Source organism: Plectropomus leopardus, chromosome 20 (assembly GCF_026936395.1).
Source record: "Plectropomus leopardus strain MGB_pleo_1.0 chromosome 20, ASM2693639v1, whole genome shotgun sequence".
Taxonomy (NCBI): Eukaryota; Metazoa; Chordata; class Actinopteri; order Perciformes; family Serranidae; genus Plectropomus; species Plectropomus leopardus.
In genome coordinates, this window is record NC_142195.1 from 18,457,582 (window position 1) to 18,483,774 (window position 26,193).

General features: G+C 38.9%; 1 protein-coding gene and 1 long non-coding RNA gene across 2 annotated transcripts in view; one reads left to right on the plus strand and one right to left on the minus strand.

Annotated features, from left to right (window-relative positions):
• Positions 1-26,193, plus strand: part of LOC148186209 (uncharacterized) — a 132,220-nt gene that overhangs the window by 35,002 nt on the left and 71,025 nt on the right. The window lies entirely within an intron of this gene.
• The window catches only part of LOC121960000 (transmembrane protein 132C), a 190,105-nt gene continuing 165,855 nt past the window's right edge, over positions 1,944-26,193 (minus strand). Inside the window, exons 7-10 of the mRNA XM_042509583.2 lie at positions 19,186-19,394; positions 12,569-12,878; positions 5,261-5,452; positions 1,944-4,304 (exon numbers count right to left, since the gene is read on the minus strand). Of these exons, the coding sequence (XP_042365517.1) occupies positions 3,231-4,304; positions 5,261-5,452; positions 12,569-12,878; positions 19,186-19,394 (1,785 nt within the window). The 3' untranslated portion in view covers positions 1,944-3,230. The remainder of the gene's footprint in view (positions 4,305-5,260; positions 5,453-12,568; positions 12,879-19,185; positions 19,395-26,193) is intronic.

Consider the following 26,193-nt stretch of genomic DNA (forward strand, 5'->3'; position numbering starts at 1 on the left):
CCGCCCTCCATCTGTCCAGGGTCGTTGGCTGAGCTGAAACCATATATGTTGCCCTTCTGGAGACCATAGTTTTGCTTAAACAGTTGGTTGAAATCCCAGTCACCACACATGAATGTTTTACTTTCAGTAAATCTGGGCGACACCTGTGGTGTCATTTAGAGTTAGTTGTCCATTTAAATCACATTCAGTTGAGTTTCACTGAGCTACCTCACTGGTGGGAGAGTTTTATGGAGTTCACAAGTCTCCTACGGTATAAATATTCTTGTTTGAAGTGCGACAGACTTCTGTTGTGCTATGACAGTCTGTATTCTTCAGATGAACACAGAGGCATGGTTTTGTCTAAGGCAGTGATGTTAGTTGTCCAGTGAGTTGCTTTTGCTTGCAACCCCAACTTGATGAAAACAAGAGAAATGACAAAGGTAGTAGCACCTTCTCTATTTTTAATCACAGCTTAAACATTAAAGTATGTTTGATTGATTGCTTGATCATCGCTAAGACCATATAGAGATGCCATTGTTAATTTGGATGTTGCACAGGCTTTTATTTTTTACATTAGATGTATTTTATTGACTTAATCTGAAAACACACTGCTCTCCAGAGGCACAATTTTAAAAAAGCATCATCATCAAAGTGCTCTTCTTTTACATAAAATGTTTACAACACTTACACTAACCTAGGCACATCTCCAATGTATAGGTCTTTGGCTTTGCTTTAATTAAGGTGCAAATTATTTCTGAGTATATCCATGGTGAGTGGATAAGACAAGTTGCGTAGGAAATGCCGCATTAACATGTAATAAGACTGAACTAAGTAACCTCTAATTAGGTTGCCCTTTTAAAAGGGGAGCATGTCTGTGATCCTGTGGAAAGAGACTAATTGTCTGAGAGGGTTAGAGGTGTTTTACAGCTCTGGTGCTCTTGGCCTAGAACCTTTTTAAGAGCTGATTATGATACATAAATGATACACACAGGTATTATTACAGTGTGTTAAATGCATATGATAGGAATGTTAATTATATTTAACTTTATTCCTGCTTCCACTAGGTACAATATTACTTTTTTATAATTTGACTTCTTATCTTCCACTCACTGCCTCTTTACCTCTATTGATGGGATCTTAGATGACAACTTAAAGATTTTTTTGTGCTTTTAATAGCTTGTAAGCCTCAAAGAAGCCTTTGTTAATTAGCCTAAGTCTGATACTCACAGGTATTATTATTATAGGGTGCTTAAAGCAGATGAAAGGACTGTTTATTAAGTTTATGTTATTACTGCCTCCGCTGGATACAGCTTCATTCTTTATGGTTGTCAATTTGACTCTTCAGTTGTCTTTCTCCCACTCATTGCCTCTTTACCTCCACTGATAGGAACTGATTTGACAACTTAAAGATTTTTTATAGATTTTCCTTTCCCCCTGTTGTTGTATTTCAATGTTCTGTGTGAAGCACCTTGAATTGCCTTGTTGCTGAAACGTGCTATACAAATAAACTTGCCTTGCCTTGCCTATACTTTCAATTGCCTATACACCTCAAAATAGCCTGTGTTAATTAGCCTTTGGGGTGAACTTTTGTTTTAAATGTATGTAACTCTGTAACCATTGATTATTATTTTTCAAACATTAAAGTTTAAAAACCAAATGGCAAAGATACTTTTTACGTGATCATTTTGTAGTACACAGATAAATACCGCTCATACATTAGATAGAGAAAATAAACAAATACCTGAATGTATAGGTGGTTTTGAGTGGTGGGATGATACGTGCATGATAGCTTATCTCTCCTGCTTCAGCTGGCAGCTGCACCCACTGTCAACAAACCACAGGCACTTCATTTTGATATTTGATGAAGCCACTGTCTGTGTACTCACAAAAACCAGTCAGATGAGCAAAAGCAGACAGACCGAGAGAAGAATACAACAGTCAGACCAATGAATCACACAGCAGCATGATGGAGAAGAGTCACCTTCAGTTTTAATTAGTCCAGCAGCCAATTTTGAAAACAGAGATAGAAAAGGGATGGACTTGACTAATGCTGATCTATGACAAAAGGGGTGAAGAGGTCGGACTTTGGGTGTTCACTTCAGTTTGCTCATTCACTGTTGTGGTGCTTTTTCTGGGAGCCAAAATGCCATACACCGTAAAATCAACTATGTTAACTAATCTCCACCTTTAGGGCCGTACAAACTGTAAACTGGACTGAATTTTATGGAACATTAAAAATGAAGGGATTAACCCATACATTATTGATGTGATTGTCTATTGACTTTCTTGATAGTGTTTTTCTGAATGTGACTAATTTCTTTTTTGATTTGTAGCATCAGAATTTAAATTAGTGTAAAAAAGTCTGCTTTATGTGAGATCTGCAACTGAATCAAAGGGGATCGCATACATAATAACATCAACATAAGGAGGGGAAATGTACGGGCGAACAAAAAATCCTTAAACCAAAATCATCAGACTGAAACCAACCCAAAACTCAGCTCTAGGATGAATGAATGCAATTATATTAAGCTGACATGTCTCCAGAGGTATTGGTATTAGTTATCTACACACTTTCATTTCAGATACCAGATCAGACACACATGCCTCCTCTTTAATAACATCATGCATGGATCTGGTTTTCTGGAGACGGAACAAAAAACGTAACTACAAACAAAACCAAACCGAAACCAAGCAGCACTTTACAAAATGTTACTATACACATAATATCTCCAAATCAAACTTTGCATTTATATACAATACAAAATTGCTTTGAACTCTTCTCTCCTAGAATCTATAATTGCTGACGTGTGGTACAGAGCATACAGCAACTCTTAAAAAAAGCGCAAAAAAAGTACAACAAATACAACATTAAAACATGATGAATTAATAAAGAAAACTTCAATCAAAAGTACATGGCGCATAGAAAAGGAAACTGAACCTCAAGTAAAGACAAACAACATACATTTAAGTTAAGCAACAATATCAAGTTCACATTTTCCCCCTCGTAACTATGCTGTGGTGTCATGGCAAATCATGTCTCGTCATGGTCTGTAGCTTTACCCTTTCTGGGTACTGTCATGAAAACAACAGAGGCTGAACGCATTATTCTGTTGTTATGGTGAGAAGCAGTTCAACAGCAGCCCCAGTCCGCACACCCTTTATCCTTTCCCCCAGCCAACCATCATTCCCTCCTTATTCTGAAGGCATTCAGGTGAGTTTCTCTTTAGTTCATTGAAAACACCCAGCACTCCCTATGCAATGTTCTTAATTGCATTCTCATTAAGCTTTTCCATGTAGTTCCTAAGATCCTTTGAGTCCCCAAGCTCGATGTCCGGACATACCCATTTTATCTCACTGGTCTGCACTAGTGCTAATGGACTGAGCACAGGACATCCATTACTAGACTTGACATTGGAAAAGGTGGTGAACTTCACCCTCTTTCTCTTGGTGGTGGGTGAGTTAAGCGACTCATTCCTCCCGCTCGAACCACAGCCTCCCACACCAGTATTACCACGCTGGATGCCTCCATTTAAAAGTTGACTACCCTCCTCTAGGGTACCGCTCAGCTCGTCTTGTTGCTGCTGCTGCAGACATAACCCTTCGTCTTGGCCCAGCCAAACCCAGTCATGGGCATGGGGCATTGCTTCTGGGGCCTCCAAGGACAGTTGTTTGCTACGGTACTTATATGCATACGAGATGCAGTTAATGAGAAAAACCAGGATGGCCAGGCAGAAGACTCCCAGCAGGGCGTACATACCAATCTCCAGGTCTGTTAGACCTCGCTTGGATGGTAACAAGTCGTCATCAGTGCTGCGGCTACGAGGCAGCTCTGCCTGGTCTGGATATTCAGAGAATTCATTTGGAACCCTTGCCCCGCTGTCCGCTGATAGACGGCCCCCATTAGGCCTTACTGGGACGTGGCCCCTGATGGTAGTCGCTCCACGGTTGATCAACCCAGTTTCCATGTCTGCGATGGATCCGCCATAATATGGAGGATCAGGACGTGTTCGTCGATCTCCCGGTTGTTTGTATTGCTCCTCTGGCTGACCAAACCTTGTCTGTATGTTTGCCATTCCAGTGGCTAAGACAGTACGCCGTTTTCCCCTCTGGCACACCTCAGATTGGCTCATTTCAACGCGCACAAGCAAACCCTGGCCTTCCCCCTTGGCAACAATGACAGGCCACTTCCAGGCTGCACTATGCTGCACTGCCACCACCTGTTCATCTAAAGAGGTGGCTGTCAGGGTAAAATGGGCAGGGTTGTAGTTATCTAGAGCAGACATGGATCCATCACTGAACTGGAGCCAAGCACTGATGAGGGACTCCTAAGGAAATGCACAAAAAAAGTTCAGGGTTTCCACAGTCATGAAAAACCAGGCAAAGTCATGGAATTTCACAATCACTTTTCCCAAGTCTGGAAAAATCATGAAATTTCTAAAAATCCTTGAGAGTTTTGGAAACGTCGTGCAATTTGCTTGTGTATAATTATAATGTTACTATAATCTTGCAACAACAACCCAGCCATCAACGCTTTATAGCTCAAATATGCGTCGCTGTGTGACAGTGTTTTATTCACCATCACCTCTATTTTGTCAGTCTTGCCTTGGGTTCATCTCTTTCTTCCTGTATGCGTACTGGTTGAAATAATGTTTAAAAAGAGTTTGAATCATTTTGATTCTGATATTCTATATTCCGTATTTGAAAAACACTAGTCTAGTGGGGCAAGAAAAAATGCATTCTGATTTTTTATGGGTCCATGAAAAGTCATGGAAAAGTCTGGAAATCTGGTTTATGAAAGTCTATGAACATGGGCGGGGACTCTGAAAGTTGTGTCAGTAAAACAGCAAAAATAACCCCGAAAATAACCCCAAAAACAGTTATCGTAATGCAGAAGAATGACTGGAGAATAAAACGGAGGAACATGGTGGAAGCAAAAGTGAGCCTTAATTACAGTAGAAAGGCTCATGGAAACAATTGGATATGAAACTATTCTTCTGAAAGCCAAATATTCTTTTCTCTCCAAGGGAAGAGACAGTAGCCTTTTTCCATTTGAGAGTCTAATTATGGGAATAACAGAGCTGTTCAGTGGTTGGGTATGCAAATCAAAGAGATGACTTCACTATATCAAGAGTGAATTAATTACAAAAGAAAAACTGCATCACATATCATATACTCCATAATAAGTCTGATTCAGCCTTGCAAGCCACATACAATGCACAAAGTGTGCTAATACAGTAAAGATAAGACCCACCCCCCTCCTTTGCATGTCTAGGATTTGTACCTGTTTGAGGGATTCAGTAACTTCCTGTGTGGTTGCAGTGGCAACGATGGCCCTGTTGCTCCCTGGGCTGAGCTGCAGTGACAGAGAGAGTCCAGAAACCAACTGCACCCCCAGCTCTGTCACACTCACTTTATCATCCACCACTCTGATGCTCCTCTCAGCCAGGACTGATGGAGTCAGAGGGGACAGCACCTGAAACACACGAAAAACACTTGCTACTCACTGTGGTCCGCTAAGATCCAAGATGACGTTAATTTAGTTAATTATGATAGGGAGGGACCTTTTTTACTATGACTAAGACAAGGCGATGCGCTAAAAATAGATAATAAAAGCTGTGACTTTGATAAGACAAGACTGGATTAAAATGTAAGTACTATAACGGTGTCATATCAATGAGATTGATGAGTCGGAGCTTACAGTTAACCTGAGTATAAAAAGTTGTATAAAATTATTTATTTCTGATCTCAAAGTTTGAGGTTTTGAGCATTGCCACTGTTGATTATTAAATGTGTGCGAATTAAATGTAATTTAAACCTGTCAAAACTCCAGAGAAACGTAAATGTGTAGAAATCTATAGTTGTTGTCTAGTGTCTGGTAATCATGTTCAGGTTAGGGGACCTTTATCATCATGGTTACAATAATAACCACTTGGATACGATTAGGGATCAACTGTGATCCCTAACCGTATCCAAGGAATAAAGAACAGGAATAAAGAAAGACAACAGGAATAAACCAGTTTGACTTTTTTGTATATCAGAAATGAACACAAGTCTCCTGTGGTAAAGTCAGATGGTTTGATGGCTTATTCATCCACCCTGACCACCTCTGTGGACATTATTGCTCTACTTTATCATTATCTGACTCCTCCTTTACTCCCATTGGTGCATGACTTATAAATTATACGGCTGCTCATGGGCTTTGTCAATTGAAAATAAGCGTTTTTCCTGTACTTCCTTCATGTTTCATCTGCCTCCCTATCCTTGATTTTGTACTGAGTTGATAAAAAATGGTGTAAATAGAACAAAATAATAGCATTTCCCCTGTATTCTGAACTGAATAATATGTGGAGACCACATGCATGAATTCTCCAAAGATAGGAAAACATTGTGACATAAACACAAATGTATACTCTCTGTAAAAACACTCCTACATGCAAACATGTAATCTCCACGATACTAACATATTCTCCACCTTCACGAGTTGCCAGAGGTGCAAGCATGTAAATAGTTGTGATATTGTTATGAGATGAGAGTCCCTCCCATCTCGTCCAATTAGGGCTCCAGTCTCTCCTCCAGCCGCCCCCGCATGGCCACATTTACCAGCCATAATGAACTGTCAGCAGCGATCACTGCCTCATTTGTACGGGCCCTTTTCCCTGTTTTCCTCCCTTTGGTTTACCTTTTTTCATTTTCCCTTTTGCCTCCCACACAGTGAACCTGATATCATTGAATGAAAAACACTGCTAAAATCTGTGTAGTCTAAAAAAAAAAATAAAATGGTTCAACCTTATCTCTGAGATGAGTGCAAAGGTTAAAAATGCAGACTGGTGTTGATTTTCACTAACTTAAAAGCATAGTTTTTTTTTTTGTAAAGAGGAAAGCACTGGCAAAAAAAAAAAATATGGGAATTATGGGCTGGTGGCATGTTAAAAATGTTTCATGAGAAAAATCTCTCATTTTTGTTGAATTATACAAGAGTCTAGCTGCACTTCTGGTAGCTGCAGGGTGGCTGTAGCTCAGGAGATAGAGTCCACTAATCGGTAGATCAGCAGGTTAATCCCTGGAACCAGTCTGCTTGTTGAAGTATCCTTGGGCAAGATACTGAGCCCAATATTTTGAGGCTTTGTGGATTGTTAGCTGTGTAGCAGGTGGCACCTTGTATGGAAGCCTCTGCCACCAATGTGTAAATATGTGTGTTTGTGTGTATATGTGTGAATAGATAAATGTGACATGCTGTGTAAAAGTGCTTTGAGTTGTCAGACAACAAGAAAGGTGCAATACAAATGCCTTTTACCGTTTAGCAACAGGTGTTCTTTGTAAACTCATCATCATCAGTTGCTATACATTAAATCAAGCTGAAGTCAAAATATGCTATATGCTTTTCTAACTTGAAGGAATGCTTTGCTGATTTTCAGCTTTTCACAACAGTGTGACTAGTATGTGTAGATAAACTGAGGTAAACTTCCTTCCATTCAATCAATGCTTAGATATCCCCTTTTCCAGAGTTTCAGTGGCTCTTGGGCTGCTGCTCGAACTACAGGTTGTACTTCCACATTTTTCATATTAGTCGCGAACCATGCAGCCACAACTGACAAAAAGAGTGTAGCACTGGATCAAGAGACTAACCCACCTCTCTTTCTCTCTCTCTCTCTCTCTCTCTCTCAAACTCAGACTGAAATTCAACCAAATGGTAAAGCTAGGCAGTGCTTACCATATATAAATCAGGATTCTGCCACTGCATTGCATATTTGTCTCCTAAAAATGATTTCTTAAACATATTTTAATGCCCTGTTTAACTATAATAGGGAGAGATTGTGAACAGGAAATACTGCATCCTGCACAGTGAAAACAGAGGCCCTAAATGGTAAAATAAGCAGGGCTGAGTAAATTTTAACCAAGTTTATATTACTGCATTGCCTTTTTGCCTCAAATGTTATCAGAAACATATTTTAGCTGACTGTTTAGCCCTAATACAAGATCCGGCCTTCTATGATTGTTCACACCGACCAGTTCACATTGCGTCACCCACCAGCTGGAGTGTTTATTGGTCTGTTGCAGCGCTATGCATTCTGGTGGTTGTAGGTTTTCTACCTCTTGAGAAAAAGCATCCTTTTTGTCTGTTTTCTCTGGTCATTTAGCACCCATTTAAAAAGTATTTCAGTCTTTCTACTGAATAGACATCCTAGTTTAATGTGAGAGCCTTCTTTATATCTGTGAAATACCCCTCTAAGCTACTAAAATAAGAACGTATAAATCGTTTCCTAAATGTAAAGTTCAAGAAGTCTTGTATCACCTTTTCTCATCAGGTGAAGCTGCCTAACGGCCATAAGAATCTGTCTCCTTGAAATAAGGCAGGATGTTTAATCTATAACCTCCTACAGAACTCTCCACAAAATGACAGGAGCATTTCTTTTGCATTCCTCAAATAGATCAGCAATCCTTTCAACCTAACCCTGACTACATGCGTATGAACAAATGTCCAGACTTTTCGCTGCTCTCCTCTTAGAGATGTCAAGGATCCTTTCCCTGATTCTGTGGAAGTAGTCAGATCCCTTCTCCTCCCCTTTATCAGAGTCCTTTGTTCAATTTTCAGAGATGTTGTTTCTCTCCTCAACCCCATTACAGAGACTATGGGTTCCGCCTTGGGTCTGCATCCATCGTCCGTAGATTTTCCCACCAGATGTCCTCAGACAAGTCCCTTCCTCACACCAGGCCCAGAGTTTACAGGCTGTTTCATTTCAGCTCCAGAGAGCAATTAAAGACCCCTGCCAGGCCTCCCTCTTTTTTATTCAAAGCTGTCAGTCTTGTCTTGTATGATTTCTGTCCAAATCTCAGAGGGCGTCCACTACCTTACCCCAAGAAATCCTGTTTGCACTTGGATCCCACATGGTGCTACTGACAATATTACATACGACCCAGCATTGCCCGGACCATGTTGCTCTGACTCATTATACTGACACTTCTGCAAAGGTTAATGGCAAAATGTGTTAGCATGCAAGTAGTCTATCCATAACATGTCAGAAAGCTGGTGTTTAAATGGATTCATTAATTTCTCCTGATACAACATTGAACTAGCAGCCCAGTATAATAATGATCACATTACCAATTGTGTGGCCACTATGGAATCTTTTGATACCTCTGTGGTCTTTTGAAATCCTTGGTTTTATTGTAATTGTCAAATCCAAGTCCTTCATTGTAATTCTGAACAGTTTGATCAAAATAAAACTCCTAATGTGTTATGTATTCAAAGCCTTTTGAAACTGGAGCATGTAGTGTATTAGCACTATTTTTCTTGGATGATTGTAGCAAGGCTCCCTCTATTTTTTTCCTTTTTTTTGAATGAAGGAGCTCTCAAGTTCATGTAATCCTTTTCAAAATTTCCACATTAGCTTATCGTGTGCCACTCAACCAGCACATTACCACACAATAGGCACAATAGTATATTGTTTAAATGAGTCCGCGGGCAACCGTGTCAACACTCAAATCCAACACTGAAAGAGATAAAAAGGTATACTCAAAGTAGTTTATCATTATTGTGTCATCTTGAATGGATCTAGGGAGGTAGGAAGATACCTGGGGCCAGCTAACCCAATACTTTTAAGGGAACCGACTGATTCACAATGTACTACCAAGTACAGATTTCCATTAAAACAATCGGTACCAAATTTTGCTGTTTAATAATGCAACTGGGTGATAATGCAGGGTTCAGAAAGGAGGCGTAAGCTCTGCAAAGTGCCCCAAAGTGCCCCGGCCTCCAGGGTTTGTGGTACTTAACAGAAGAAATGATGAAGCTCTATGGAGCCGCCAGGTTCAGAAAAGAGATAGAAGTGCCGCAAAGGGCTTCAAAGCTGAGAAGCCGGCCACTGAGCTCCACTGGCGTCCCAGGGAGGTATTGATGTTACATTGATAGATATGGTCTATTTTCTTTTCTGTTTTACTTTAAAAATAGTATTGTTTCAATGTTGTTTGTGGGTTTTTTAAAATCATGTATGTATTTCATAGGTTTGTCAAAAGTTTAATCTTTATTATTATAGAAAAAGAAAATATAGTGAAGGGTCCTGGTACCAAATACGAGGCACTGTCACCTGTACTGATATCATCTCCAACAGATCAGTACCTGCCCTAAAGATACTGTACATTCTACATGCTACTCAATTGTTTGCTTTGGCTTTTCTAAAATTATGTACTTTCACTGGTTGTTCAAAATTTGCACATTTGTTATTGTAGAAAAAGTAAAGAAGAAGTAAAGATACCATTGGGTACTAAAACCAAATTTGAGGTACTGATACTGATACTTGTATCAGCTCAAATATAAACAATACCAAACCTTAAATATACTGTACATTCAACACTCTACTAAATTTTTTGCTTTGGAAAATGTTACACAGTAAAGCAGTTTTGTCTTATAAGACATTTGAGATAATTTCCAAATAGGCCTCCAAATGTAAATGACAGTTGACCAGTTTTGAAAGAACAAATAAAATTCAGTTTTTCTATGTATCCTCTTCCACAATGTTTGAATAGATATGTACTGTAGAATTAGATTTTAAAAAGTCATACTAAAAAAAATTGTGTATGACCAAATATTGGAAAAAACAGAATTGTTGTCAGATGCTGGAACATGCCCAGCATATATATGTTGCTAAAAGGCCAATGTGTACCTGCATGAAAAGTGCAAATATCTTATATCTAATAGTGTGTCTCAGATGCATAGAAAGAGCCAGTAAATGAAGGTATGTTCAAAATAACTGTGAATATAACTCCATCGAAATTAAGATCACAAGAAATGGTGACACTGAAATGGGTTTGTTTTGTTTTTAAGAAAATTAGTAAGGAAAGCCACGCCAATACCTAGCCTTGTTGACTCCTTGAGCTGAAGTCATGCTTTGCTTCATATGTCTGTTTCACTAAGTGGTTACATGATGTCTTTGGATTAAGCTCAAGAACTTTACTCTAAATCAAGAGTATGTTTTCATTCAGAGTGACTTAACGTTTGCACAAAGCACCTGAGCAGCATATCAAAGACTGAAAACATAGCTGACATCATTAAGTAGTGCAATTAACCCTTATGTTCATTACATAACCTGCATTTAACTGGACATACATGACTTACTATGATATAATGTATCTCTAATAAGTTTAATCCGATATATTTTCACTACTTGGTTACTGCAGTGATTATTCTTGGCTTTCGGCGTCAACAATTTGAAAGCACTTGTGTTTGAAGTTGGACCTTAAATTGATCTGAATTAAATAAATGTCACAGTCTCCTTAACACAGTTGTCAATACTCTTGAGTCCACTTAATTAGTTATGTTTAAAATCAACTCAGTTATTGAGTCAACGTGTGCAGGAATACATTTTATAGTGAGAGGAAGATTAGACAAGGTCTGCATATTTCCAACTACTGTTTTTATGCATTTATTCCAATCATTAAAGCAGTATTTCATGACCAGATCTTTTCATTAAACTAGCCGGTCTATGAGGTAGAATCACTTGTGAAATTGGTGCCTAATGGCCAGAGAAAACAGAAGAAAAGGGCTGCAGGATTCACTTTTCTAAAAGAGGTAGACAAACTACAACCGCCAGAATGCACCATGCCACACTGGACCAATAAACTGGTGGACTGCATAATGTGAGCTTGGCCATTTTCCCAACATATTAATTCATGTTTTCTATTTACATTTTTACAACCTTTACTTACATTCCCTCTCATTTTCTCCTCTAACAGCCTGCAGTTTAGTCTCAATGAATATATGTCATGTAACTTTATGTCCTGACCAAGTCATGAGGTGCGCAGAATATGTTTTTTTTTTAAATTGCAAACATTTTGTTTGAGAGACATGTAGAATAAAGTCATTTTGATAAAATATCCTGGAGAGTAGGTTAGGTTTTGAGACAGAGCTGTTTGTCACACATGATGCATTAAAGACAGCTAAAGATTTGTTCTGCTGCCATGTCTGTGCTCAGATAGTGTGGTATATTCCAACAGCGCTCCTTATAAACGGTCCAGTGGGAGATGTTTTAATGGTAGGGGGCTGCCACAAATACATGAATGTGTGGAAAATGCTAATGAATGTGACCATTAGGGGTGTGCTATATCATCGCTAACCATGATACCTGTATAATTTTTGATATTAATGGCAATATTTCGACTTGTTGACATAATGACATCATGCCTTTATGCACAGAACCAACAAGCATGGTTGAAAGCAAAATTAATACTTCAAAAGGTACATTTAAGGAACGTTTTAAGGTATTTGGCAACTGTCGAGGTGTTTTAATTTGTAGATAGAATTTTTTCGCACTGTTTATATTTTACACAGAATCTGAGTTGCTGCTGTTGTTTACAAACTAAAGAAGTGAGAGATAATCTTTTAGTTGGAAATGAATAGTATAATATTTTTCAGCATTTTGTCATATCATTAAGGATATTGTTATCACAAAATACCCTGAAATATCACGATATTTCAGGGTAAAAGAAACAAGATAAAATGACAAATCATTCTTCCTATTAGATTACCAGAACAGACAAACACACACACACACACAAAAGGCACATACACAGACAAAACACACAAAAACACAACCTGTATTTTGGTGATTCCGGCGCTCATCCCTATTAAGATTTGGCCCTCCATCAGTTGTGCAACCCTCGGGACCTCCACCCTCAGAGAATCCTTGACCAGCTGTGTCACCTCCACCTGCCAGTCGCTTCCGAGCAGAAAGTTTTGCTGGCCCAGCCCATCCTCCTCCACGGCTCCTCTAACTTCCCCCGTATCTGCCACAAAGTGTGTGAGGACACGCAGGGTGGTGCTCTGATACTGGGCAACGCAGCCACTTTCTGTCCTCTCCTCAGCTGCATCGTCTTCATCCTTGTAGTCAGTGACCCTCTCATACCTGCAGGAATGTGAAGAGAGGGACAGATGAGCAATGGGTATAAAGTACGGCTCAATTACTTAAGGAATGTGAAAAATGTAGAAGCACGTTGCATAAGTATACTTATGTTTCTGAGCTAAAAAGCACTGGTGGCTCTTTGTATCTGGAGAAGTCCTAAAGAGAAAAAATACTTTGAAGGTTATCACCAGTGTAATTCTACTTTTTCCTATCATCATTCAGTGTAATTCATTTTTTCTTATCACCATTGATGCCCATAAAGTCTAAACCCTCTGATGTATTTACTGCAGTCAAAGCTTTGACTGTCGGTCATGCTGCAGGTTTTCCCGACCTCCCGAAAGTCATAGGCTCCCAGTGTTTTAAAAAAATCCATTAAAAACAGCTTGCAGTGACAAACTGATGCCTTACTCGCTTTCTCATTTTCTTTAAAAGGGCAACTGATATTTTTGCTGCGTGCCTGCCATTTATTTGGCCCACGGCAAACACTTTGCAGATACAGCCATCTCAGAAAGATATGTTTGTAACAAATGAATGTTTGCAAATCTAGCTGGGGAATTTCATGACACATTTGTTCTGCTCTTTTTCCTCCTATTTAAGCCAAGTTTATGTGGCCCTTTATCACATTAAAAGACCCACATTAGAGTGGGGAAGGTAGAACAGAAAGACAGTGAGTGGAAATCAGAAAATCCTGCAAAGAATTATGGAAGGGCTAATAGGTACCTGTGTGAATCTAGTAAGACATCCAAACAGTGATACGAATAGACAGCATGGTGCAATTTAAAAGATAAAATATAGTCTCAACGCCAACAGGCACGATTTTTATGGCACCTAGATGTTTGATATAAGGTTTTGCTGCACTTATAGCAAGTTTATACATTTCTGAAAAACAAAATTAGAACATTAAATATCCCACTTGGTTGCACGAGGTATTTGACCAATATAAAAAGGGCTTTCACGTAAAACTATGCCATTTGTGCGGTAGAAATACAAAAATACTTTTGAAAACAGTGACACATGATCAGAGAAAACATAAAAAAGGGACACTTTTGCTCCAGAGGTAGAAATACCTTTAACTACCACAATAACAAAGCAATGGCAGCTGGCTGGATCTCATATTACAGGTTAATGGTAAGCTAAAACATGTTTCTGAAAACTTTTGAGTCAAGAAATAGGCAACACAGTAACAGAATATTTATTATTATTTTAGTGTACTGTTTAGCTGTAAAAAGAGAACATTTCTGACCCAGGAACCATGCTAAAAACAGTCGAGCCAAAACCAAGCACCACTCACTGTCCAGAGCAAACTTTCTCACGACACTGTGGAAATGGCTACTGCTTAGACTCCGGTTTTAAATGATGTCACCAGTGCAAGATGCTAGCAGATATAGCCATGATATTTTGGCTTAACTTTTGTACAGTGGGGATAAGTGAAATTCAGTTGTCCATCTTTAGATGCTGTCTTTGGTTTGACCGCAGTTCATGAGCAATGATTTAGGTAATTGACAGCTGTGTTAGAGAATCCTCTGCTCTGATTGTTTGTATTTGTTCAGGCATAGTGTATTCTTGCAAAGGAAGAAAGCTTTTTTTCTCTGCTTATCTGTCTCATGTACTACTGTCTTGATATAGTGGCATATTCATCCAGTAAGAGAAAACAACACGTTTACATCCCAAGTTGTTATGTATCGCTGTTTTGTCATCGGACTTTTGCATCTACATATTAAGCTCTAGATATCCTCCTGTGTCTGCTGTTGATGTTCTAGGATGCTGTGACCAATGCCGGGATGTAAACCAAAGCACAGATTTAGGATTAAACAACAAAAGCACATGGTTGGGTTTACACGAGGAGCAAATACTGGGCTCCTGGATGAAAGTCGGGGGTTTGTTGGACCCATCTGCCACCCCTCCCCCTGCCCTATTTGCACCGTCCAGCTTCTTATATTATGTTATTACTGTCAGTGTTTCAACTTGACACCATGAAGCGGCATATCATACAGCCGCAACAGGTTCCATCCAGCCGTGTTATGAACAAACACCCCCTGTCCGCATATAATTCGGCCGCACCAGGTGCTGTCCAGCTAACTGACAGCACATCATAAAACCTTGAAAGGTTCTGTCTGGTCTCATTTCAAACTCCCACTTGGTTGCCAGTGATGTTTAATATGGCTGTGAAAGGTCGGTTTTGGCATCGGTATCTTATGCCAAAATCACTGACAAAGCAGTGTTATTTGATGACCTGAGGATAAGACCGGCTGGACAAAATCGTATTTTTTAGAAAAGTCAACAGCAACAGCTTTAAGTCTGCTCTAGAGTATTATATTTTATCAGCACGTTATCTTAAGTCTTGATTAACTGGAATTTACTGTACCTCCCAAAGGTTGTAGGTTCCACTTCTTTCCAAAAAAATACATTGAAAAATGCCTCTAGACACAAACAGCTCCCTCAAGTACTATAATACATCATATGAAACAACAACACATTTTATTTTTTGGTCTCCATACTGAACTGTGGGAGCTGTGGCCTTGGGACACTGATCTGCTCCAGAGAGTCGAGTCGTGTTGACAATGAAGAGAAACATTGCTATAGCTATTAGGGCGTATACATCAGTCTTATCCATTCCCCTCCTTCATCTTCCATCACTCTTTATCACTATGTAGGTCTGTTCTATTGTCCTGTGCATTGCCATTGTCAACGTTTCGTCTCACTGCACACCTGGCTCTCACTCTATAGTGTACACATCAATTCTTTGCTGACTTTCCTGTAATCTATTTTTCAACTCTCACACTCTGCTTCTCTCTCACACTCTCACCTTTATTTTCTTACACATTCAAGCTCGGCCTGCATATCTCTCTCTAACAGTCAGGTGGCCAGAAGGGAGTGACAGTGACAGTTTCCATTAGGTTTAATGAGGCATGGCCGGTCAGGCAGAAAAACGGACTGACAGGGTAACATGCTGTGGCCCAATGGCTTGGCTTAGTTCCTAACCTCCCTTCTACATCCCCTCCCTCTCCCGTATTCCACATCAGTGAAGGGACCGCCGTCTAAACCAAGGTGACATTTGTGGCTGGCAACAGAAACAAGAGGTCAGGTCATGTTTGTAGCAGTGAGTGACAGGTCAGCCAAGGTGTCGAGAGTGTAATGAGGTGGCTTGCACGCTCATGTGAATGCGAATGAGTGCACACAAGGCTGGAGCACGCACACACTGATAAACTGAAATTTTTTCTTTTCTTTATTCTCTTTTTGTTTGTTTTTTTTCTCTCTCACTTACACATAAAGGTGGAATGCAACTTAGTAAATTTACTCAAGTACTGTGCTTAAGTATAAATTTAAGGTACTTGTACTTCACTGGAATCTATTCTTTTCATGCCACTTTATACTTTTAATCCACTCCATTACCGGGGGAAATATTGTACTTTTACCTCACCAAATTTATCTGACAGGTTCAGTTACTTTACATATTAAGATGTTTATATAAAAACACAAGAGTTTATAAAGTATGTTGTTTTGTAATAAATTAAATTGCCGTACAGTTTATAAAAGTACAGCTGACACAAACAGTTTATTAATCTATCAGCTGATTGAAAGCAAATTATTTGCCAACTGTTTTGATAAACCTTTTTTTTTTCTTTTTTAAAAAAAAAACAAAACAGTTTTTAAAAAATAATGGTGAGGTTTTTTGGGGTGCCTCCCCCCCATTTTTAAAGACTTAAAGACTTTTGTACATTGGATACTTTTAGTTTTAATACTTGAAGTATATTTTTGTGATTATACTTACTTATTTTTACTCAAGTAACAGTAAAGTAAAGGAACTGCAAACTTCTTCCACCACTGCTCACACATATACACATAAAATTCACATTTAATGCGTTCTTCATGCAGTGATGCACTTGACAGATGACTGATGGGATCAGGCATGGATAGCAGGGGGTATTTGTGTTAGAGTGCCACCCTGTGGAGTGTTGGCCAATGGGAAATGACACTGCAGTGACTTTGTGGCAGGACTGTTCTTTAAAAAGATGCTTTCTGCAAAGATGTTTCATGGATAAAAGAGTTACATTGAAAACATTAACTGTTGGTGCTAGTTGAGGTCTCAAAATCTCTGCACACCTTTCAGTGCCAGCAATGTTTCCATTTGAGGCAAATTCATATTGTGACTTGACCTTCATCATCTATTTATTTGAATAAATTGCCAACACTAAAGAGAATGTATGTCGACCGTGACATCATGTTATTACTGTTTTTTTTTCACTGTATACATTGTGCATGAATTTAATTTTCAGATGGAAAATATGAATTTCTTTTTTACATTACAAAAACAGTGCTTTGTGTCTTCACCATAGTTACTGCCTGTATGATCACAGTGAATAATAATCATAATAGCTGTTATTAAATGTAAATTAGTCAGTGTGCCCTGGTGATGATCTTTTGATTTGAATAGGGTTATTTGTATTTTAATCAGCTGCATTCATATTTGAAGGAAAAAAAGTCACCAATTTCAATATTTTTATTGCAACCGCCTTGTACGTCTCACGATGCGCCGCACAGATCATCACACACTGTGTCACTTTTCAGCCTCAGGAATTCTGGCCATGCTCCGTAATGCTCAAAATTATTGCTCATTTCTTATTCAGCATTAGTACCTTTTGGGAGACCAGTCCAATGAATTATTAGACACTCATTATACCAGCTCTGCAGCTGCATTTTATGCCTCATACGTCTGCACCAACATTAGCAAGACAATTTATTGTAGCCTCCCATTTATTTTACCGAGTGAAGAATGTGATTGGGATTCTCATGCAGGGGTGGTTAAAAAACATCTCAAGTTAATGACCTAAATAAAGGAATTTAGACTTGTCCAGGAACTATTTTAATGTGGCCAGCTTGTGCTGTGATGTGTGGGTAGTCACTGGATGAAGCCAGAAATCTATTTTGCGTATTGCTTGTTCAAGAGTTTAGTGTTGGTTTAGCAAGGATCAAAGATGTTTTGGTGGGAATAGCTGCCTTATAGCTGCTGATCAGGGTTGCAGTGGTATACTGGTTGCAAGGTATACTGTGGTTTGAGAACTGCTGGTTATCTACTGTGTACATTTGCTCATGGTCATGAAAAAACAAAACAAAAATGCAACCAGACTGAGAATCTCACCGGCTGTTTAGTTATTGTGAAAATCACATACCATTTCAACCCTACTGCTAATGTAGTGCCAGTGCTAAGTGTCCAGTTCAAAATAGGAGTAAATTTAACAAAAACACTTAGGCTGACTACAACATATGGCTGACCCTCATGCTTTAAGGTGTAAAACCTTGGATCATCGCTGTGGTAATCAATGTCCAAATCTGTAAGCTCCACTGTTCTGTATTACTCCCGAATTCACAAATAACCCATGAATTAAGAAAAAGTAATTCACAATTCATTGTGCACCAAAATCAATATTAGTTTTTCTCATACAAGGACATTTAAAGTTACTGATGAGTTTTGTAACTCCAACAGTTTGACCACCCATGACAGGCTTATAGAGCTGCTGGTGTGATGTTGACAAATTCAAGTGTCTAGAGTAGTTTTAACATTTACAAAGGTTAGTACCAGATATGTCAAAGGAAACTGGCAAGTTACAAAACCACAAGTATCTTGGCAAATCAGCATCCTGTGTCACCTCTGAAAATTCAGATGTTTTTGTGGGTCCATTAACGCAGCACCGGCACAACTCTTCATGACTCCTAATTTTCTTCAGCAGCACCTTGAGTAGTTTGAGTTGTAGGGTGGATTATTGATCTGTTGATCCAGTCAGAGCTTATCAGATTCACGGATGAATAGAGCAGCTGCTACAGAGGTGGTGAATGCAAACTTTTAGACTCGGCAAAATAAACAGTTAAATTTTACCATGCTTGGTGTTCTGCTTTCCCGTCTGTGTGCAGAGTGTGCTCTGTGCTTTGATAGTATTTTATACCAAAAGGGTATAAATGTTCCAATGTTCCTGCTTATGAATGGTGCAGCTTCAAAAATTCATACATGGTGGCAGATGTTTTAATTGTGGCAGAAAACCCCTGTTTTCTTTAAATAGCTACTATGGCTATTGTTACTGCGACCTGTGTGCTATCAAAATGGCTCTTTTTCCTGTAAATTAGTCGCACCAACTGAAAACCAGTGTTCCAAAAAAAATGTCCTCTTATCTCACAGTAACCCCCCAATCCTCCCTTGAAGATTTGTTTTATCACAGACATTTCTCACTAAGGCTTTGCTGCCCAAAAACTGGTATTTGGGCCAGTGCCAGTTCAACATGTAACAGTATAGATGCATTTGACAATCAGACCTTACCTTCTGTTGCCCGCACTAACAGGGACCCTCCAGCCCTTTATCTGGCTGAGCTCGGGGTCGGCCACATCGATGTACAAGGGCAGGCGGGGCATCCATACACTCATTTCCAGCTGGGCGCTCAGAAAACTGTAGGTAAAGTTGAGCATCACTTTGCTCTTTCCTCTTGTCTCCTTCCCGTTGACATACACGTAGTCACATCGCTTTGACACCTGGAGAGAAAAGGGAGAAATGAAAAAGTCGGCAAAATAATTCAAATTCATTCTAAGAAATCATATAAATGCAACATTTCTAAAGTCTATCATGGATGTAGTTGTGAAATGTCATCATTTGGACTGCTTTGACAAAGATTATCTTCTGTTCTTTTGTCTGTTTGATGATTTCCCGTCAGCATCCTCTTCTGAGATGTGAGAAAGATGAGAAAGATTTGGCACTCCCTCCATGAAACCTCAAGTGTCAGGTCTACTGAATGTGTACAGATGCATCTTAAATGTGTGTGCACGAAGGATAATAGGCGTGCAAGTAATTGGACTTTGGTCCAACTTAACAGATGGAGCTGAGAAAAGATGCAAACCTGCTTCAACCAACCAGAGAACAAAACACTCGCTCAAACTGAATTACAGTTGGCTGCATGAACATGAGGTACAATGCCAATTGGTTACTGAGGTTTCTCAGATGCCTCTCCAGCGTAGAGAAATCATATAGCAGGAACGTCAGAAGTGTCTGTCAGTGTCTTCAAAGCACCAGAATCTCCACATAAAATGTTTTCTCCCCTTGAGGATGAAACTTGAATTGAAATTTATTAAACAATCTGTCATCATTTTTTGTTGTTTGTAATCACTTGCATTTCAATCTCAAATAACCATCATAAGCTTGATTGGCACAACTAGTAATTTCAGCACGTCTTCAGTACTGACAATTGCGTCTTTGTAGCAAACCACTCACAAGAAGACTGTCATCTGTCTCCATGTCTTTGCATATAACTTGGCAGCTTTACTCTCAAATGATGTCAGACCAGCCCCCTATCTCTGAGGAACAAAACTGACAGCTTGGTATCTGTCAGTTCACTCCTTGTCCTCCCTTTCGTTTCCTCGGTGACTCCCACTCTTTCACTCTCACCCTCGTCCTACTCAAGTATTACTGTAATTCTTACATGTTCAGGCTTCTTGTAATGAGAAGAGGTTGTGCTTCAGAGAGGATGATTCTCAGGCTGGTATCAAAGTGGTGTGAAATGTCATCTGTGATTTTTCTTTAAATGATCTGTTTCACAGTGTAAATCAAATAAAGGTTCATAATCATGTAATCTGTGACATGTTGCAAATAAATAGAAATCAATATCCACTCAAATTATCCAGTGAAATGCATCTGTCATGTGTTTAATTGTGTAACTACAATGTAAAAAATATGCAGTGTTACTGCCTTTCTCTGATTTATATCATTGTATATGAAGTATCTTTGGGATATGGACTCTTGGTCAGACAAAACATGGCATTTGAAAGTATTATATCGAGCTCTGATTAATTCTTCAGGACATTTTTCATTATTTTTGACTACTGTCCTGTGAGCCAGGGCTATTCGGCTTGTTTTGCTTGCGGGCCCATTTTCCAAAGTGACAGGGGAACGGGGCCAGTTTCTAAATTTTGGGCTCAGCTTGGGTCTCAGTCAAGTAGTATGGAAGATCCATCACTGGCACTTTTGTTAAACAAGCTCTTTTTTTGATGTGTTCTTGCACCTTATTTACATTAACAATAAAAAAAAAATCCCTTGTAAATCACTTTATTGTCATTGTGAATTAGAAAATGGTTGACAGGCCACCCTATTGCTGGCCAAATTGTAATTTCAGTAGCACTGTCCTACAAAAATAAAATTGATAAAAATGAAAACAAAAAACTTAATAATAAATAATGAAAACCATGCACCAGTTAGATAAGATAAGATAAAAAATGTGGTTATTGTGTATATCATGTTGTGTTTTATGCTGTTGAGTTTGCATACTGTCCATTATTTTGTGGTGCAGCTGCTTTTCTGGTGGTCTGTACAGTAACTGTCAGTACTGCATCATTGTAGTACTACAGATGGACATAAGTGTCTCCGTAAATCTTTTTTTTCTAAGTCTTTATTCGGTTTATTGAGTTAGGACAATGCACATTAATCAACATATCGAATCTGGTACAACCATGTTTTTATTTCTTGTAAATGATTGAAGTCATTGCACGCTGTCCTTTTGATAAATTAAATAAAGTAAACTAAAACACTAGAAGACACTCTTATGAAAATCATGCATCAGTTTAAGCCTTGCATGCAATCTTTCTTTGATATAGGCAGCAGAAAGACATAATATAATACTGATTCTATTATTTTTTAATGCTTTTTATAGCTACCACAAGGACAACTCAAAATGTTTTACTCAAAAGAAGTGTGAAACAGCCTAACTGGAGTGTCTATCTATGTATAAATCTAGAGTAGAGTGCAAACTGTTCTTTAGTTGTATTCATGTTACAGAATTACAGTCAATGGGAAGTGGAGCATTCCACTTGTGTGTCCTATTTAAGCTGTACATTACGGTTGGCCAATATTACTGTTTACACCTTGTGATGATAGAATTGAGTCCACCTGTAGGCCTGTAGTAGTTAGCAAATCAGGGCTGGATTCTCACATAATCTTTTGATTCTCGTGAATCTCGCTGCCTCTAACGGTACTGTGATTTTATACCTGCATGTGTTAGAGAAGCCTTTAACACTTGAAGTTATTGTTCTCAGGAACCTAAAAGCTCAATGCGAGTTGATGTTTTTTGTTTGAATTGAAGTTCGAGTAAAACTTATTTTTTTTCAGTTGAGAGTGTTAAAAGTTCAATGCAGTTTAAAGTGTTACAATAGTTTTTATAGTATACTTTTACTTGTCTTGAACACATTCTTACAGGCTTACAAACTCACAACTTTTTATGTGTTTAATATATCTTGTTTTAATTAAAGCTTCAAGACTACTGTATTTGTCCCTCGGGGCATTTGTCTTGGATGTAAAGGCTGCATCATGAAAATATATACTCAGTGCAGAAACGGACATAAAGTGCATTGAAATACATGCAACACTGCTGCTCATTTAGCATTTATTTACTGTTATGTTTTGATGAGTGTGGACAATTGGAGAGTAGCTGCTCTCTTAGTGGCAGCTAATGGGGATGTGAATAATTAATACATAAAAGATAAAAAAAGAATCATCTTAGACAAAGTACAATATGGTTATTTTAACCACTTTCTTAATTGAAATTACAGAACGATTACTGTATCCAGATATTTTACGTTTCTGTGACTTAAAATTTCGAACACTGTGATAGAAGATTTTGGCCCCATCGCTAGTATACATGTAAACCGGTATGAATTTAATAAACCAAAAACAGGTTGCTTCTTTATTTGAGGAATTAGAGCTGTCTGCCATCATTGCTGCCAAACAGCTGATGCCAGTTGATGATAATGGCTTATATACTGTATGTAAATGAGTCTGTTCGGCAGGTGTGTGCCCATGGAAGTCACAGTAACACACACATACTCGACATACACTGATGTGCAGGGTTTCTACAGGCAACCATCCAGAGAGCGAGCAGAAAAAATCTACTTCACTCCTCATTGAGTCACTTAAGCCTCACCTCTATTTTTGTTCCTGTGTTCATTTTCCCCCTCTCTCGGTCCACCCGTGTCTCTCACCCTGCTGCTGAAATCAATTTACATCAACCTGTCTCTACCTTTCTAATTTTGTTCCACTTAGTCTCCACATACAAGATTCGTCTTCATCCCTCCTTATGAAAAGCACTGCGCATGGTAACCATAAAGATTTAACTGAGATCTCTTGAAGGTGACATATTCTGCACTGCATGAAAAGTGTATCACCGTAGATGTGTCATGAAAACATGCCCAAATCAATGTCACTTCTCCATGGAAACAATCCATTGTGCTGTTGATCATGCAGGCTTGGATTTTATCTAGAGTGACTAGCACAAACGCAGATAAGGACACTGCAAGATCCAGTTCAGAGGAAGGCATACATACTGTATGAGTTGATGACTGAAATGAAAACTGGCTTAAAATGAGTGAATGTCTGGTTCCAGTCAGAGTGGCGCATTTGACGCTTACATTGCACTGTAGTAGAGCATTTTCCAAAGCAGTGGTTCCAAATTGGTGGATTGTGTGCATTCCACATGATATGTTCAAGGACTGTCAGGAATGTGAAAATCCAACAATAATTTCTATTTTTACAGTCTCTTGCTATAATAAATGGTGTTACTTTTTGGTGATTTTTATTTCAGCAGCCCCATGGGGTTAGAAGGCATATTTTCTTTAAAAAAAAAAAAAAAAAAGTAAAGGAAATAAATTAAGTTAAATAAAATAAAATAAAATAAAAAAACATCAAAATTTAAAAAAAGAAAGCCATAAGTTTTAAAGAAAAAATAATTGTTGAAAGTTTTCAAAAATCACCAAAAATACAAAGGAAAAAAGTTTCAAGCCAAAATTTAGCATGTCCTCAAATCCCAGAAATACCCCTGGTTTTAACTAGTTGGGTTTTCTTCTTGCAATATGTTTTATTCCATTCTGTTTTTAGCCCATAGAAAGAAAGTTGAATATGTGGTAATTTTTCTCATGTGTGGACCTTGAACCAGTGACAAGGGAGAAATCTGAACCCGGTGGCTGGACCAGTTGGAACCACTGCTCTGAGGGATGTTAAGATTTCTTAAAAAAAAAACCTCAAACAAAACAAAAAAACAAAAGCCTTTTCACTAGAACTCAGGGCACAGCATAAGTGGTATTTTTCTTTGATTCTTGCTTAGACCAAGTATGTGCATTTTCCATCATTGCAAACTATAAAGACTTACTAAAACTATAAATTATGGCCAAGTATGAGGTTCAGTGTTTTTTCAATACATATTAGAGCTTTAAATTATTCTAATAAAAGGAGAAACATCTACTGCTGTTCAAAGACAGTGTCAAAGCTTTTTTTTCCTGATCATTGAACATCTTATTACTGTTTGTCTCTCTTTGTATAAAAATCAATTAAACTTAGAACTAAAAACCTTGGGGAGGATATGTTGTAATCCCTAGATTTCAAGGTAGTCTTTTGATTTGATAAACACAATTACATTCTAACACTGTTAATTCACTTTTTGTTTTAGGAGAAATAGTCTAACAATATTTGTTTTGCCCAGTCACAAAGCATGGATATGACTTGGAAGCCAGTCAAAAACAGCAAAGGCCCATTGAGTCATTCTAATTTCTGGCCTTAGTTGTTACTGTAGAGCACTCTGTGCCTTATAATAACGGAGAAGAGTAGGCGACTGTCATTCAAAGGGAAAACAGACATCATGTCTTTAGGAGGGTATTTCAACAGAAGAGTAAGTCTGTCAGGTTGGCTGTGATTTACTCCAGTCAGCCAAAACATAAAAACCACTGGAGGCTAAAGTGAATAACACTGATCATCTTGTTACAATGCGTGAGTTACAATTTGTGTGGCCGTCACTTGATCCAAGCACCCCCTCCTCATGGCAAGACCACTTCCTAATGGCAGTAACACCCCATTAGGACAATGCGTCATGCCACATTACAAAAACTGTTCAGGAATGAGACAGAAAACAAAGATCTCAAGGAGTTGACTTGGCCTCAAAATTCTCCATATTCCAATCTGATTGAGCGTTCATGGAATGTGCCTGTTTCCTAGAGGTAACCACAGCCCATTCTCATTCCAGTCATCAAATACTGTCGCTTTTGCAGTGATTTTCACGTAAGATCCCGATGCTAAAAGCCACTTTTCAGGGCTGTATGACACACTATTGGGCAGCGTCAGTTTAGATCGCAGAATGGCACCTGCCACGGCAGCATGATAACCGTAACCGGTGTCAGCTGAGAGCATGGCTGGACGGAATCTGTTGCGTCCATATGAAGTGCCAGGAAGGTCCCTATTGCGGGGGCAAGAGGGGCGGAATATGAATCCAACAAACCCCAAACTTTGATGCAGACTTTTCCCACGGGAGTCCGGTGTTTTCTTTTCATCTGAATATGATGTTTTTACACATTACCATGTGCCTCTTTTGCCTAAGTCTTGTGCTTTTGTTGACATTCCAGCACTGGTTACCATGTGCTTTTATTGATATCTCAGTAGGGGCATCCCTTAATGTCAACAGCAGATGCAGAGGGGTACTTAGATCGTAATATGTAGACACAGAAGTCCACTGCAAAGCAGCAATATGTGAGGTATGAGAATGTGTTGGTACCACCAATTCACATTGGGGAGTCCTTAGATCGGACTTGGCTCTGACCTTTTGAAGCATGGGCTTAGAACCTGTGGGGGATGTACTGTGTTGACTGGCACCAGGGCATTGTTGGCGAATCCTAGGGGTTGTGAGGTGGGGTACCAGCATGTCCCACAGATGCTCAACCAGATTGGGATCTGGGGAATTAATTTTGGGAGTTTGCCTGTACAGATGCCTTGAGGGGGTTTGTAACAGTGTTTGGGTGGGTGGAGTGTGCAAAGTAACATCCACATGAATGCAAGGACCAAAGGTTCCCCAGCAGAACGTTGCGTTGTAAACACATCATGAATGTTATTCACTTAACCCCTGTGATTTCAATGTTTTGGCTGATTGGTGCGTATTCAGAGTTGTTCTCTATTTGCAAATAGGAAGTATTTTAAAATTTCTCTTTTAAGGATGATGGCCCAGTGCCAGCCTTTTCAATGAGGGTGATGGTCAAATTATTCTCATTCGTTTTTGAGTGTTTGGTTTTCCAAGAAAAGCTTTTGACTGCTAATGTGTGATATCAGAGGTTACTTGATTGCAACAACAGGGTGTCAAATAAGCTCCATTACTGCTTGCCACAGCAGTGGCCTGCGAGGCGATAGTGCAACTTCGATTAAAAATAATGAAAATTTATGAAAGGAAGGGTACTCACTGTGACTTGTAAACATATCCCTTAATCAGTGACCCTGACCAGACCTGCAAACTGGAGCTGAAAGTTCCTGGTAATGACC